The 16,670-nt window shown below is 34.5% G+C and overlaps 1 protein-coding gene across 1 annotated transcript in view; it reads right to left on the bottom strand.

The window, feature by feature from the left end:
* Positions 1-2,400: 2,400 nt before the first annotated feature.
* LOC145681230 (uncharacterized) overlaps positions 2,401-16,670 on the bottom strand; it is a 157,439-nt gene continuing 143,169 nt past the window's right edge. Inside the window, exon 2 of the mRNA XM_081752781.1 lies at positions 2,401-2,722. Within this exon, the coding sequence (XP_081608907.1) occupies positions 2,710-2,722 (13 nt within the window). The 3' untranslated portion in view covers positions 2,401-2,709. The remainder of the gene's footprint in view (positions 2,723-16,670) is intronic.

The raw sequence follows: 16,670 nt of genomic DNA on the forward strand, positions 1-16,670 counted from the left end.
TTGCATTATCGCATTTTATCAACTTTCGCTTTCAACTTATATAGTGTTGCCAGATCTAGAAAATAAAATTACTGACAGATATAGGGCCATTCCTACCATCTCGCATCAAACCTATAGGGCCATCCTACCAAACCAGTGTTTGAATTAAACTTGCGAACTAGAGGGGGATGTTTTTGATAAATATATAGAAAGAAAATACTTATTCCATGTAAAAATATCACGTTATTTCTGCGAGCCTGACCAAGGATAAACTTTGACGAGAGGGGATTTCCCCGCCATCCCCCAACATAAATCGCTAGTAGTAATGTGAAAAAGACAGAAACAACATAAATATCACATTTTGCAGCAATAGGAAGTCTTATTCGCTTTTCAGACCAAAAAACAGAAGTTCATGTATTCGTGCGCGCCCGCGTGTATGTGTCTGTGTCGCAAAATAAAGTCCTAAATCGATGTTGTAATAAATTTCCAATTTACAAAGCCTTTCTTTTTTAATGATGTTTAGAAACTAAAGAAGGCTTTAATTCTGAAAATCAACCTTGAATAATAATAAATCTCATAAAATGTCTATTGCCCGAATCACTTTTTTGTTCCTGGATGCATTAACTCTTAACTTAGAAAATTCAATAAACGTAAAATCACTAAATATATAATTACATGTAATTCATAAATGTTGCGAGACTGCGAGAAGTCTTGCGAGACTTCTCGCGCGAGACTTAACTGAGTCTCGTCTCGCGTCTCGTCTCGCATGGTTTAGTCTCGTCTCGCGTCTCGCATAAAATTTTCAGTCTCGTCTCGTGTCTCGTCTCGCAAATGCGAGACGAGACGCGAGACGAGACGAGACTTCTCGCGTCTCGCGTGCATCCCTAATTAGCTATATGCGATTATTCAAGGATTTACAGTTAGTAATACACATTGTGTTGATTTTTGCTTTGGTTTGTTTTAGTTGAACGTCCCATGATTATGCTAGGGCGTCTAAAGGAGATGTGAAGCTAATGATTATAATGGAAACCGAACCACTTCTGTCATTCAACTGTACCCCCACCGGAAATCGAATTCGGGACCACGCAAACCGAAGTCAAGTGTGCTAGCCGCTAGACCAAATGGAGGTCCTCACATTGTGTTGATTTAAATCATTGAGTCAGTGTTGCCAATCAGTTTGTGTGAAGATCAAAAAGTAGCGTGTCTGTGCTCCAAAAGTAGCGGATTTGAACTATTTGTAGGCCAAATATATACAGTAGAAATGAATTATTTGGCAACTAATGACTGGTACTAATTGAATAATTTTTAACATGGGTTGGAAAATTGCTGGACATATTGCAATAAATTATGATCGATGAACAAAAACAATTCTACACAGGATACCACGAGATAAGAACAGATCTGAAACGTCCTTCTACAAGAAGGTTTGACGAAGTCAAGAACAACCGGGGAGTAACGTGAAAAATAATTGCTATGTTACGTCATTGGATATATGCTTATATAATGCATTACGACCTTATAAACTTGTATAAGAACCAGAATGTATTTAAAGTGAGACGCGAACTATACGAAACATAAAACTTTGAATCTAACTTGTTTGGTGATCCAACCCAAGACCATAGATAGCAAAGATGAGTGCCGTAACTCCCACCATAAGGTTAAGGGAGCCTGTTTTAAAGTGCCAGTTACACACTGAGATGTGAAACGGTAATAAAGCAATTGATCAATTTGAAACAAAATATATGGTAGTAATAATGTACTCTATTTGTTAAGATAATGAACGTTATATTCTGTTTTTAAAATGACAATCAAAGCAGAGCGCTTTGGATAATAACTGGGAAATTGTAGAAGTTCAATTTCAGTACGAATAAATACATTCGTGCTGCTATGTGTTGCGTTATCCGTTAGGAGGTATTGAACAATTCTGATTCAAAGGAAGTAAATAAACTGCTGTATAGTACTGGAGTTAATTTAATAGAGTTTAATTGTATAGGCAGTTCTGAGGCTATATGAGACAAAGTCTATTGCTGAAAGTGAAATATGGGTCACTATTAGGGTTTTATCCCAGGTACGTTATACCCACTAATGATTGAACCCGGAACACACGCATGGAAAGCATTAGCGCTAGCAAATTAGCTACGAAGAAGTACATCATACCATAATTCTGTCAAGAATGAAGGCAAAAAGTAAGAACAGGAAACGACAGACTGTACGATAATAATACTTTCACAATTTTAATTTCATATTATTTATTTCGAGACGAGACCGAGACTTGGCCTTCGAGACCGATACCGAGATCGACACAAGCATCTGTTGACCGAGACGAGACCGAGACGGCGATTTTTGACTCGAGACGAGATCGAGACCGAGACTGCTACTTATCAACCGAGACAAGACCAAGACTGTACAAAGTCTCGTCTCGTCTCGTCTCGATACCATCCCTAAACCGATGCAGTAGGCTACCATATACTACTATAGTTTTGTACTACCACAGTGTTGTGTCTTGTTATTTTCTCTGTGGTACTACTTTTTGTTTGTCAGAAACTAGTTACCTTACCTTTAATCAAATACTTTCCCATTTACCTTACGATTTTGGCGTACATTTAGTTAGGATCTACAAGCATTGCTTGTTTTAATTGTCTGCCTCGCTTCTTACGTGTAAGACATGGTCATGCTTTTCATGTAGTCCCGCTAACGTAGAATTCGTAAAGCTATTAAGCCCTACATTAATTAGTGCTCGTGGCTGAAAAAAAAAAAACAGATCGTTGCGTGAATACTATTCTTGTAGTAGTTAATATATAGTCACTAGAGGGCAGAACAAATTACTTCTTTAAAAGTTTAAAGTATTTGAAGTTAGCGAAAAACAATGTACCATTGTTTCAGAAAATATCGAGGAGAATATTTTCTTTTCGACAGGACACAAATATTTTTAATATGATTTAAAATATGTTAACAGTTTTTACTATTTATAGCGGGGCTCACTGTGACTAAGTTAACAAAAGGTTATATATTCATAACCTTCTTTTCAAAAATAAGAACCTTTAGGATCAAACATAATTGACGTTATTCATTTTTTTTTAATGAATAACGTCAATTATGTTTGATCCTAAAGGTTCTTATTTTTGAAAAGAAGGTTGGTTTTCATTTTGGTGATTCCCAACTCTTCTTGAAGTTTATACAGGGAATGATGTTAAGTAGGAGACAGAGTTACCAGAGTGTACGATATTTTTATACGGTTGATACAAAATAATAGTTATAAATCATACGATAATTTTAGGATTGGATAGAATATACGTTTTTCACTGGTATTTTCTTTGTGCATGAGGAAGAACAGCTGTTTTGGCGGAGATAGACAGGGACAAAAGATTAATTGCAAAACGAAAGAGCAAACAAAATGACACATTTCTTCTTGGTTCCATAACCGCTTCAGCGGACAAACTTTGATTTCATTGATTAGTTTGATTTTTCTAGTTTAACGCCCCGTTCAGCAGCGAGGCTATATGAGACGTGGACCTACTGATTAACATGGAATCCGAACCATATGAGCTCCCGTCGGGAATCGAACCCGGGTTTCCCACGCCATAGGCGCGTGCGCCAACCGCTTACCCACAGAGGAGCTTTCGGCAAACTTCGAGTTACAGTAGCGTAGTTAGAACCTTTTTCATGGGGGACAATGTAGGGTCCAAGAAAATTTTGAGGGGACCATTTCTAATAAAAAAAATATTCATGTGTGTGTGTGTGTGTGTGTGTGTGTGTGTGTGTGTGTGTGTGTGTTTTCAAGGTGAATGTTTTCATTTTTGTTGTTAATGCTGTAGTTGTCACTCCTTTACAGTGAAAATGTAAGAAATTACCACCACAAAGAACTAGGATACATTGATACAATTGATTTCTAATATAATTAAGCAGTTATTTAATCAGTGCGTTTAAAATATGTGTGGCTGGTTGATTTAAATGGAACAGATAAATACAGTTTTACAGTAAAGAAAATAACTTATAGGTTCATGCCTCTACTTAAAAGAGGATCTTTCTATTCTTGTGGGCAACAGCAAACTTATCAACAGCTTCTACAAAATCTAACGATTTAGCACGTTTCTTCAATATAAAGTGATCTTTTTTAGTTTTTCAAGCTCTCATCAGTCATTGAATTGCGTATATGTTTTTAATATTTTCAAACATGAGAATGGCCCTTCATATCTAGCACTAAAATCATGTATAGTCACAAAGATGATATCTAGCTTGTGCGTTTCTAGAAAAGAGTTTTTGTAGACGCAATGAAGATCAATGAAATTCATGAAGAAATCAACTTTGGTTTTCTCTTGTCTTCATAAAACTCGAGAGGATTTTGAGTTCACATTTGAAAATTTTCAGATCACTTCCATAGTGCTGGGCCATTGGCTCCATAATGTTATAATCTAGAAAGTTTTCACTTTTTGTATTTAAAGTGGTGATTGCTATAATGATTTTGCTACATGATCGAAAGCGTTTTTCCGTCGCAGTGATTGCCTTATCAATTGTAGGAAGAAAAATGTTTCTTATTATATTTAGAAAATTCGTACCTTCAATGAAGGAAGAAATTCATCCAAAATGAATTTTAGATATTTCGATTGCGAATGTCTACTTCGTTTCCACGTGGAACCACCACAGTCTATCTGTTTCCTGTTCTGGAATTTCAAGACTATTTTCTTCTCATATCTCCAAACATTCTTTATAAATTTGTTTGAATGTTTGAAACACGCCACTATTCACTCCTCCTACATTCTGGTTATAATTTGTTTGGTTGGTCGCCAATCCAATTATAATAAGCCTAACGGATTTTAGTGATGAAAAGTATTAAAGTTTTAAAGGTAATGGACTTTCGAAACTAACATCTATTTTATTTTAGTTACATGACCGTGTCCAGAATGGAGAAATAAGGACGAGTCGTTTTCAATGAAAAGAATGACACGAAATTACCTTTTCTAAGGTAAGGTCATGCTATTGTTAGCTTGTAATACCAGAAATTCGAAGTTAACACTAATCTGGAACTGGGCCGATTCATACTCAATTGTGCCAGATAATTGAATAAATCTCGGGACCATACTTGGTAAACTGAGAATTGATATGAATGTAGTAATTATATTTCAATAGTACGTTCCTAATAAAATGGTACTGTTACTTAAATTACCATATTCATTATTTCCTCTCGTCATGATAATGCACCACCTTATGTTTTATTCATTAGGCTTTCGATGGTAACTCTGTTATATGTTGATATTTATGACGGTTTATTATTATAACAATCACAAGACTGTAAATATATATGAACTTCCAAGCTTAAGTTAATTCTGTTGAATTGTCATGCATTACTAGTTATCACATCAAAACTATCTTATTACATATTCCTGAATTATACTAAACACTAAAGTCAAAGGTCAGATAATACCCACTACTAATACATGTTGAATCAAATAACTCAGTTCATTTAAACATACAGAAAGAGGTTGAAAGAAAGAAAAAATATTTGTATACCAGAATAAAATAAAGTTCAAAAGTAAAATTTTAAAATTTATTCATTCGCAAAACAGATTTAACTAATGAGTTTCAAGAAAACAATATTACATTTGAAATTAATAAAGTATCTAACATATCGATAACCAAATAATAATAATAATAATAATAATAATAATAATAATAATAATAATAATAATAATAATAATAATAATAATAAGTGAAATTAGTATGGACACATATATTACACACTTTAAGAAGTTTCAAAGCGTTCGAGTATGTAAAGTTTTAATAAGCATTTCTAGAAAACAAAATTTGTTTCTTAGCTGCACTAATAGTGTGGCATTACTATCGATACTATTCTAGGGATGGTTGATAATAAAATGTCCAATAGTAAACCAATTTTTTTGAAAATTGAAAGAAGTTTTTAATTAGCGAAGTAACAATAATAATAAAACAAAATCCTTGAACAAATTAGATTTACTTAGATAGACCAGTGGCAAATAGTAGGAACAACGAAACTGGTAAAATCGAAGAACGACGTTCGAATCTCCATAATGTGTTTCGTTGCTAGAGCTTGAGGACGTGCGCTGTATACACTCTGCGATTGACTCACTTCTCAGTCTTAGAAGTCAAATATTTCCCGTCCCCACGTGTTGGGTATTTGTTCTGATTTACCACATATAGTAAATCATTTTATTTATTGTTTCCAAATGCCTTTCTTAAAAAAAAACAATGAAGTTTTTCTTTTGGTTGCATACTTTGTGTGAATTGAAGACGTCAACCCTCAAAACAGTAAATACACTGAAGTTTGATTTCGGTCTTGACTCTTAGAGGTTTGCATCGCTTGTGATTCATAAGTGCTTGAGTAGCACCTTCTCTTTTAATGTTGATCAGGTGTTCAGTATTGAAATGAATATGGGAAATGCAAGTGAATTGTAACCAATCTGATCTCTTTACAATTATGTGAGTAAACGTTTAGTGATATAAATGGTGTTGCATAGTTTAGCGATTTCTTAAGTTCATATGATATAAAAGTGAATTAAGCAAAGGCTAGTATTCTAACGGTGAAACTACATCTTACTCCCTTGGAGCTACCATATAACGCCAGTAGAGTCCCTGCAAAGATGTCCTTCCAAAATTTGGTAATACATATATAATATACTGGATGAAGTTTATTCAGTTGAACATGTCTACCGTACTTTAACTCGCACTAAGTTGACTAAAATAGAACTGTAACCTACAATTCCTTCGTTTTTAAATATTGAAAATAGTTTGCTATTGCGTTACCTATCCTGGTCGATGAAAGACATGATGGCGATGCAACTCTCACCAACATCTGCGCTTGGCTTGTCTCCTCCATGTTCAACCATAGACTACTTCTGCTATCTCGAGTTATGCTGGACAAGTATCTGTGGAAAAGTACTCTAATTTGACACCAGCGAATATCGATTTTCTTTCTAAGTTTTGCAGTGTTCCCTGTTAGTTCTAAATTTTACCCAACCTGTTACGCAGGGAGATGATCAAGTGCAGGAATACTCCTCTCCACGAGAAAGTGTAAGTACAATTCATCCGCCCGTACTAAACGAAAACGTATATAATAAGACAAGAATTGAGCAAAGGTGTTTCTCAAAGAACATAACAATTGTCCCAACACAACATTTCCACATTCCTTTGACAATAAGTAAGTACAACCCTACTATAACTGCATACAATTTTCAATTCATGTTTCTTTTTGTCTGACCTGAAAATTAGTTAGATAATACCGAGGATTTGTCTGTCAACATTGCAGTTGTATGGCAATTCCATTTCCAGTAATTGTGAGATTCGTAGGATATTTCAATTTAGCACAACCCTACCATAACTGTATACAATTTCCAATTCATGTTTCTTTTTGTCTGACCTGAAAATTAGTTAGATAATACCGAGGATTTGTCTGTCAACATTGCAGTTGTATGGCAATTCCATTTCCAGTAATTGTGAGATTCGTAGGATATTTCAATTTAGCACAACCCTACCATAACTGTATACAATTTCCAATTCATGTTTCTTTTTGTCTGACCTGAAAATTAGTTAGGTAATACCGAGGATTTGTCTGTCAACATTGCAGTTGTATGGCAATTCCATTTCCAGTAATTGTGAGATTCGTAGGATATTTCAATTTAGCACAACCCTACCATAACTGCATACAATTTCCAATTCATGTTTCTTTTTGTCTGACCTGAAAATTAGTTAGATAATACCGAGGATTTGTCTGTCAACATTGCAGTTGTATGGCAATTCCATTTCCAGTAATTGTGAGATTCGTAGGATATTTCAATTTAGCACATGTATTCTTATGGACTTCAATATCTTTTGAAACATGCCGTACTCACAAAATAATTTACATTTTTTTCTGGAGTGTTATTCTTCATAATTTTCATGTTTGTCAAAATAACTAGCAATAAAACTAACAACCTGCAGACATGTACGAAATAATTCTCACTGCACGCTTTTCTTATACAGTCGCATATAATGTCGCACACTTACAGGAAGTTGACTTAGAACGACTCAATCTAAGTGTAATTTATACCGTATATAGTAATAATACCATGCAAAGAGTCCCAAGTCCCAGTTCCTACCACAGTATTTTTCCTGATTGATATTCATATGCCTACCAAGTTTGGTTAAATTTGTTAGAGATATTCTGGAGTTACGCTGGAATATACATTCATACACATACATCCAAATATTTATAGCTGTGCGAAGAACGCCTTCGGCGCTGCTTTTGTAACTTCGCAATCCATTTCACATACTCGTTCATGCTTCGACTTAGGATTAAATGACTAGTGTCGAATCTACTGCTTAATTTTATAAAGCTACTAGATTACAATCGCAATATGTCATTTTAGACATGTTATTTTCTACGCCATCTTAACCACATGCCGATGGGAGCTGAACTTGACTTTAAAACTATCAGGATTGTAATTATTAATATCAGCGACATCAAGAACTGTGCATTCGTATCTAATATCGGTTACTTTTAATATTCTTACATGTCAACCCAAACCACTACCCCAGGGGTACTAATGGGAATTAAACGTAAATTTAAATGGTATAGCAAATGTTAACAATCAACTTAGAGAACTTGAAAAGTATGAATTATATACTAATAGCGGTCGTTCTCGATCATTTACCCCTTCCATTCTCTCTTGGTGTGCTACGGGACCTTCTCCTACTGAAGGCTAAACTTCAACTTGAAGGTCATCCGAACTGCTACCAATCAACTCAGAACACCAAACGCTATAGATGAGACACTAATATAAATCATTTTCAATTATTTCTACACACCACAATTTCACACTCTCCTTCAGAGGGCTGAACTTGAACTTGAATGACATCTAAAGTGTAACTCTTTATCTGAGCGACCCCGAAAATAATGAATTCGACACTAATATCAGTCGTTTATGATCATCTTTATGTCTGCCTCTCTCAGTCCCAGTAGGAGGATTAAGTATGTCTTGTCTCCACTAGGAGCTGAGCTTAGACTTAAATGGTATCAAAAATGCCACCAATTAACCTAGCAACGCTGAAAACTAATGACTCACACCAATATCGGTAAATTCAACATTTTTGCGCCACTACGGCAGCCCCAATTGCAAAAGGTAACTTAAATCGGAGTTAGACGGCATCGACAGTTTCACTATTTATCTAAGCGACTATTTATTCACTATTTATCACGAAATTTATGTATTCGACACTGCTATCGATAGTTCTAGATCATTTTTGTATATTATTCTCCTCCCATTTCCCACAGCTGTGTTAGGGGGTTTTACACCTACAGTACTCTTTTCCAGACGGCAAATAACACGTTTAGGAAGTTTGGTTAAAAAAGCTCCAGAGTTATACTTTAAAAAACACACTCACACCTACTTCCATTTTTATATAGCGAGATAGCGTCCAAAGCCTCACCACTTCCATATACACATGCATTTCGGAACTTTCTACTGAAAATATGGAAGGAAGTTGTTCCTTCTTCCTTACTAAAGAACAATTTAAACTTTTAAAGGGAGTTGTAGAGATCGCGAATTTCCTGTGAACATGGTTTTGGGGATCGTGAGTTTTCTGTCTGGAATCATGATATCATTTGGATATTCTCTACTTATACCCGCAAGTTCTCTTTACGCCTCTCATTATATATTAAGAACATATATTCCATGCTGGAATGAGAATTTCGAGACGTAACCTCCATATACCGGAAACATACATTTATAGACAAATACACTATACACACTTATTTACAGATATTACACGGTTTTCATAATTTGTATTTAATACTAACTTATACCGACATTCTGTCAACACCCACCCCGTCTCAGATGTTATATTAAAAAACAATAATTACTTATATCCTGAAATGATTTTACGAATGTATACAGGGTGTTACAAAGATTTTCACAATGTTTTGGGAATAGATTCCTCACATGAAAATAAGAAAAAAGTTCATATGGACCTGCTGTCGGAAGTGCATAGTTTCGTGTTTATAGAGTGCCGAAAACGTTAGAAAGGAACTTTAAATGTCCATAGTTTAACTACTATAGGACCGATCGTAGTCGGGTCAAGACGTCACTGACGAGCTAATATGTGAACTATCAAAATATCCATCTTTCAGAACTTCCAGTATTTGCACAATCATTTTTAAGGAGACTGTTTGGGAGTACTTCAACCTACCTCTCTAGAAATTGGTGTGCAAGTACTGGAGCATTCTTAAACATGGATATTTTGACAGTTCAGATATCCTCAGTGGTGTCTTGTCCAGACTACGGTAGGTCTCATAATAGTGGAGCTAAGTTCACTTTTTCCACATTCTCGCCACCATATAAATGAGAAACAAGCTTTCTACTTTTGAGCACAGGTTCATATGAACTTCTTTTCTTATTTTGACTTGAAGAATTTTTTCCCAAAAATATTGTAGTAATGTAATTATTTTATATAAATATTCCTGTATTGATGAATATAGCATTAAATACAAAAACGTTTAACCCAATAGGAAATCCACCCCTCCATCTTACGAATTGAAGTCTAGCGATTTGCCACTGAGCTAACTTGAACAATTTTACCGACATCCTTAATGAAGAAATATAACCGAATTTCGAAGACAATGACATTCACATCCGTTGCATATGCTGTTATTTTTTCCACTGTCTTTTCTATTCTATTATGGAAGAGAGCCATGTTCACTGTCTTTCCTTTCATTGGAAATTTCCTTTTACGTGTAGAAATATAAATTACAATTTTGTGCTCATATTTATACATAGTTTCGAAATACTGTATCATTGAGTATTTCAATAGATTTACTTTTTGTCTACACTTAATAATATTGTGATATGTCTTATTACACTTAAAAGAAGAAAACACCATCTGGACAATTTTTCCAGATTCCGAAGGTTGACTTGCGGATTCGAACCTGGCATCTTTGGTTTACTGTTTCCCGAAGATAGCAGAAGCTAGACGTAGAAAATTTATGCCTCAAAACAGCCATGATCAATGCGCTGTCTCTTTAGGAATAGTTAAATTTTAGAATCACTTCTTGACATATTTGTCTAAATAAGGGTTTCTCAGTCTGCGGATAACGGGAGTTATGGAAGCAAGTCGCGAAGGGCGTGTAATGTAGTTAGGATCTTGTACTGAAAAACATTTCTTTAAGATTATTTTGATTTTTTTAGTTTTTTGAAAAACACATTTTTATATCTATTCTTATTGTAAAATAGAGCAAATATATTAAATAAAATAAAGAATACCTTTAGTTGGAATAAAAAAGAAATAAAATTGGAAAACTGCATTTTGAAAATACAAGAAAAATACAAGAACGACACAATTCAAAATCAAGGTTAACTCTGGTTGACGTCAGTAGCCTTCGTAAACAGAAATAATAATAATAGTAATCGCTTATCGCAAACCAGAAATTACTTATGGGACTCACTAGTAAGAGGAGTAATAGAACTGGGGTCGTGATATGTAACAGTTTGAGAAATCCTTGTCTAAACAAACAACTGGAAGTTTCAGTGTTGTCTGAAATTGTCGCAGAAAGACTCAAACCCCTGGCGAGCCAGGTATTCGTGATGGGCAGTCGGAATATTCGCAGTGAGAAGGGAAATAAGTAATACGAATATTCCGGAATATTCCCCATGCAATATACATTCCCGGCAGGGAATCTTTTTCCATTTCTTTACTTTATTTTATAAATTATAAGAACCTTGTCTAATTACTTTTTTTTCATTTATTATCATTTACGTCTAGGTTTCAAATAATTTGGAAATTTTAAAAAATGAAACTCGTAGATTCTACTTTATATAACTAATTATAAAAGGATTCTTAGGTTTCATTTCCATTTGTACAACAAAGTAGCAAAGTACTAGCTTACAAATGATGAAAACAAAACCAGTTTGTAAAGTAATATAGAAATTCTGTAGGGATAGAGTTGAAGTACTATCAATACACCCCAAACCACTGTCAGTAATAGACGTCAGTCTGTCTGCTGTCTCTGACAAATTTCTGAATGGGTACTCGGACCAGTGCCGTGTCATGAGGGGAGCAAGCGGTACGGGCTCCACCCAGAGCCCGGGCGCAAAATTCCGGTGAAAAAATAGAAAAGAAAAGAAGGAAAAGTAATAAAGTGCACAAAATTAAGAAAAACCATGGTTTTGTTTTTGAAAATTTTCGTACGCTCAGAGCCAGCCATGGTGGCGCTTCGCTGGTGGTTTAGTGACCTCACTCATATGTATGAGGGCGCCGTCGTATACTCTCGCCCATGGCGCTGATTTTCTAAAGCACGGCATTGGCTCGGACTTCTCTTACATGTGAATTAACGCATGAAATTTCGAAAAATGGGTAGGAAGAAAGGGTTTCTGTGGTAATGTTGCGTGCCAAATTCTAAAGATAAGTCAATAACTGGCAAATATTGTGAACATACAGTAAATATGTATGCGCAAATGCTAATAAAATGCCGACACATGTGTCAAAATGTTCAAAATGCCCATCGCAAATGAGGAAAGCTATCTCGTGTGAGGATTCTGGAGAAATATCTGCTGCTACTATTAAAGGAGCGGGAACGAGTAGGCCTTACCTGTGCACGGAAACTACATGAATATAGGAAGTGATATTTTCCCTAATGGTCCTGAAACAGGAGAACGTCATTCACTTTTCGTTAGACCTTCGTCTTCGTTATCTGAGTCAGAATACCAGACTCCTGACATAATTAAATGTTATGAGTAAAAAAATTCAAGGCAAAGAAATAGTTAAATTATCCAGGCAATGATTTAAGGTAACGGGTTAAGTTTAGAGTTGCTCTTACAAATTTTTCGACACACTACGTACGTTTTCTGGCAGTTGCTCAACGTAATTTGTTTGTAACAAGTAAAAGTTTATAATCTCAGTAGTAGGGTCAAGTTTAGAAAATTCACTTACATATAAATTTAAACTGTTTAACGGTGTAAAAGTATGCGAACTTTCTGCAACAAATGTTTTTCCAACATTTACACGCATAACATAAATTGTAATAAATTTGCATTTACGCGTACTCTCTAGATGTAATAACGTACTATAATAATGTTCAGAATATACATTTTAAAGAATCTTCTGGAGACAATAGCAATAAATATGCTGTGATATAGAAAACGAATATCATTTTGAAATCGTAATATAATAATAGAAAATTTCCTTTGTGTTTGTATATAAACTCTCGGAATATTCAAATTTTTGTTAATATTCCAGGAATTTTTTCAGGGTATATTCCCGAAAAATATTCCAAATTGTCCCGCATTGTCAGAAAAGATATATTTCACTAGAGATGCAAGGGCTCGGAAAAAAACCGGCTGTTTTGGAAAAAAAACTGTTTTCTCTGCTTCGCTTTTTTGCTTGGGAAATTTTTTTGTTTTGTTTGTTTTTTTTTTCAAAATTCTGCTTTAAATTGATAAAGCAGACTTTGTTTCGTTTCTCTATAACACAAAAAGTCATTTAATTAGTGGTTGATGCCGATAATAATATAAAACCTCGAAAATAAACCATGAATTTTGAAAAGATATTTCAAACAATTTTTCTTCAACATATTTACATTATGAATCCCAAAGGATTAACCAATGTATATAATAAGAATTTTTTAACCTCCTATATACAAAAGTAAGCAGGGTTGGTAGTACCATGACTGTTTTTGAAAATGCCAAAAAAAAAACGTTTTTTGGGGAAAGTTTAAACCAGGTTTCTTTGGGTTTAAACCAGGGTTTTGTGATTTAGATATTTTGCTTTATGTACTTATATTACATATTCACAGAAATAAGTTTGTTTCGCCTTGGTTATTATGCAACAACGGGGTTATGCTGGAAGAGGTCCCATAAGCTTAAAGAAGTCCGGTAAGTAAATTTCTTAAATTGAGAAACTCCCGCCCTAGCCATTGGGAAAATCCCGTCATTACTTTAAATGTAAAACAATAACGGGATAATCCCGTCATTAGTTTAAATGTAAAACAATAACGGGAAAATCCTGTTATCGCTTTTCATGTAAAATTTAAAGGTCAACGTATCAGAATCAGTATGCTAAAACTGAAGTATCAAATTACAAATTTAGTATCATTGAAAGTTTAATCCAAGCTAATGTTGGAAACTACTTACGCAATCGATAAATTTTGCCAATTTCTATCAATATATTTAAGCAACCTTGGCTTCATTTCGTATGTTTAGGCTTAATACCTTACGTAATACCGAGGTTATCAAAGAGAAGATTTTCGCTTAAAGTGACATCCGAACCGCTACTTGGTTTACGCATGAAAGAAAGGTTGTGGTTCGACCGAGAATTGAACATGAGACACCTTGATTAAAAGGTGAAAAGGAAATAAAATTAATGCAGATGGTTTGATATGTGGAAACGTCACCATCAAGTTCACACGATTCGCATTTTTCGTTCTTTTTCTTTTTGGTTTAAACCAGTTATTTGAGGGGGGGGGGGAAAGTTGGTGTAAACCAGTTAACCCTAAAAGTAAGCACCTCTTTAAGAAAAATACACAAATAACAAGCAAAAGTGTATGTAGTATTTTTACTTCGAAATACTCCATACCCTCTTTTTGAAACAAAAAATTAAAATAAAACATAAGAGAAATGCTTAGATTTATATGATACACTTAAAGGCTGCACATCTAGAGCTTTGGGTTCTGTATATTCTTGACATACCATCACGGTTTACCCAATCCTCAAGTTTTCTGAATTTTTAACAAGAGCGATTCAACATATCATTACGGAACCCCCCCCCCCAAAAAAAAGGACTACCGAATATATTTAATTTAAGCTAAATACAACTACACAACAATCATGACTGCGTCGTTAGCTTTTGTGCTTCTATCGGGAAGTCCGGGATTCAACCCAGCATTCGACCATTCTGACAAAGTTTTTCTTCATTCCATCTGTGAATGTAGAAATAGTGCGTGTACTGTGAGTTGGTCGACTTCCTTTCTTATTGTTTTTAAATCGTTACTACTAATTACCGGGGCCTGGGGAAAAACTCGGGGGCCTCCAGCTAGCCGAAGGCTAGTTTTTTCAACATATCCGTTAAACCGTACTTCCACATTTCTGTTATAGTGTAGTTGTGCAATGATTTAGCAATAATTTTCCGGATAGAACCTTGAATACCAATTTATACAAATAATCAGTAGCGGATTATAAAAGTACTTCGGGAGGGGTTTCTCTGATTGTTTCGTTTTCTAAAAAGTCCTAATTTTATTTGGGAGGTGCTTGAAGTTTATGAGTACAGGCATAACTAATATTTCGTTTCGTTTATATGTTTAGCAATAATCTTCCGGATACAACCTTGAAGATCATTTTATACTTGGAATCAGTGGTGGATTTAGAAAAGTATTTTGGGATGGTTTTTCTTACTAATGTTTAGTTTTTCTAAACATTCGTAATTTTTATTTGACGGAGGCTTAAAGTTTATCAGTAAAGGCATAACTAATAGATATTTCGTTTGTTTTAGACATTCCGTAACTTTGGGGAACAGGCTTCAGTCCGAAAGACCACCCCCCTAACCTTCGCAAAACCGTCATTGCTGGTAATTAGTAATAACGATTGTGAAATGTATTTATTTTGGTATTTTATGGTATGGTATTTTGTAGGGTATTATGGTGCACTACAAAAATCAAGCGTTATAGACAGTAATTAATATTTCCCCCTTTGTTTATTTTTCAATTGAAAAGCTACGGTACTTATTCTTGAGCTATATTATTATTATTATTATTATTATTATTATTATTATTATTATTATTATTATTATTATTATTATTATTATTTTGTGACGATAGCATGAAGGTTCTTTCCTTTTACATATTGGTTTAATAACATGTGAATGAAATAAATTATCTCATGCTTATGATGCACTAGACTACATTGAGCAGTAAAATGAGAATAACTAAAATTCTCACTGATAGAATTTGAGATATAGTTCAAATTACTTTATTCAAGGTTTAAATGCAACGAAGAAAATTATCTTTTAAATTAGCTTCTGCTTTTTAGAGTGTAACACCGTCTTGTAACGAAGAAACACTAGATTCATTACATACAAGACTGTATCAGTTGTATCATGGTACATTATGAGGAACCCAAAAGAAAAACGCTAAAATGCATGCAGAATATTTGTGGCTTCACTGAGTTATTTAAATAACTTCGGATAAAATTTAAAACTTGTACGTTTTTTTTTTGTTTTTTTTTTGTGCTAATGCATTTCAGCGCTTCAAGTTCTTGTTACATCCACAGAAAGCAGATAGTTGTTTTGGACAATCTAACCTCTTTCATTTAAGATCTTTTTGTTTAATATTTATTTATTAACAAGGTTTCAAGGACAGCAATTGAAGGGCCATTTTAAACTGAAACTCTATCAATAACTAGGGAAGGAAAATTTGGGAACAAGTCGGCCAGGGCGTACATATTTAAAGATACCACTCCAGCATTCACCTGGTGAGACTGAGGGAACCATGAAAAACCTCACCAAGGATCTTCCGATTGCGAAGCCTACCCCTATCACTCACCTACGCTCGCTCGGTGATACATGCAATGTTTCAAGAAGATTCATGTTACTATATTTGGTGCTTGAAAACCTCAGTCTGATTTCCGATGTGATTTCGTGTGATTTGGGTTCCGTTTAAGTTCAGGAAGACAGAATTTTCATGATAAATTACGAGATAA

The sequence above is a fragment of the Thermobia domestica genome, chromosome 3 (assembly GCF_964235325.1).
Source record: "Thermobia domestica chromosome 3, izTheDome1.hap1.1, whole genome shotgun sequence".
Lineage (NCBI taxonomy): Eukaryota > Metazoa > Arthropoda > Insecta > Zygentoma > Lepismatidae > Thermobia > Thermobia domestica.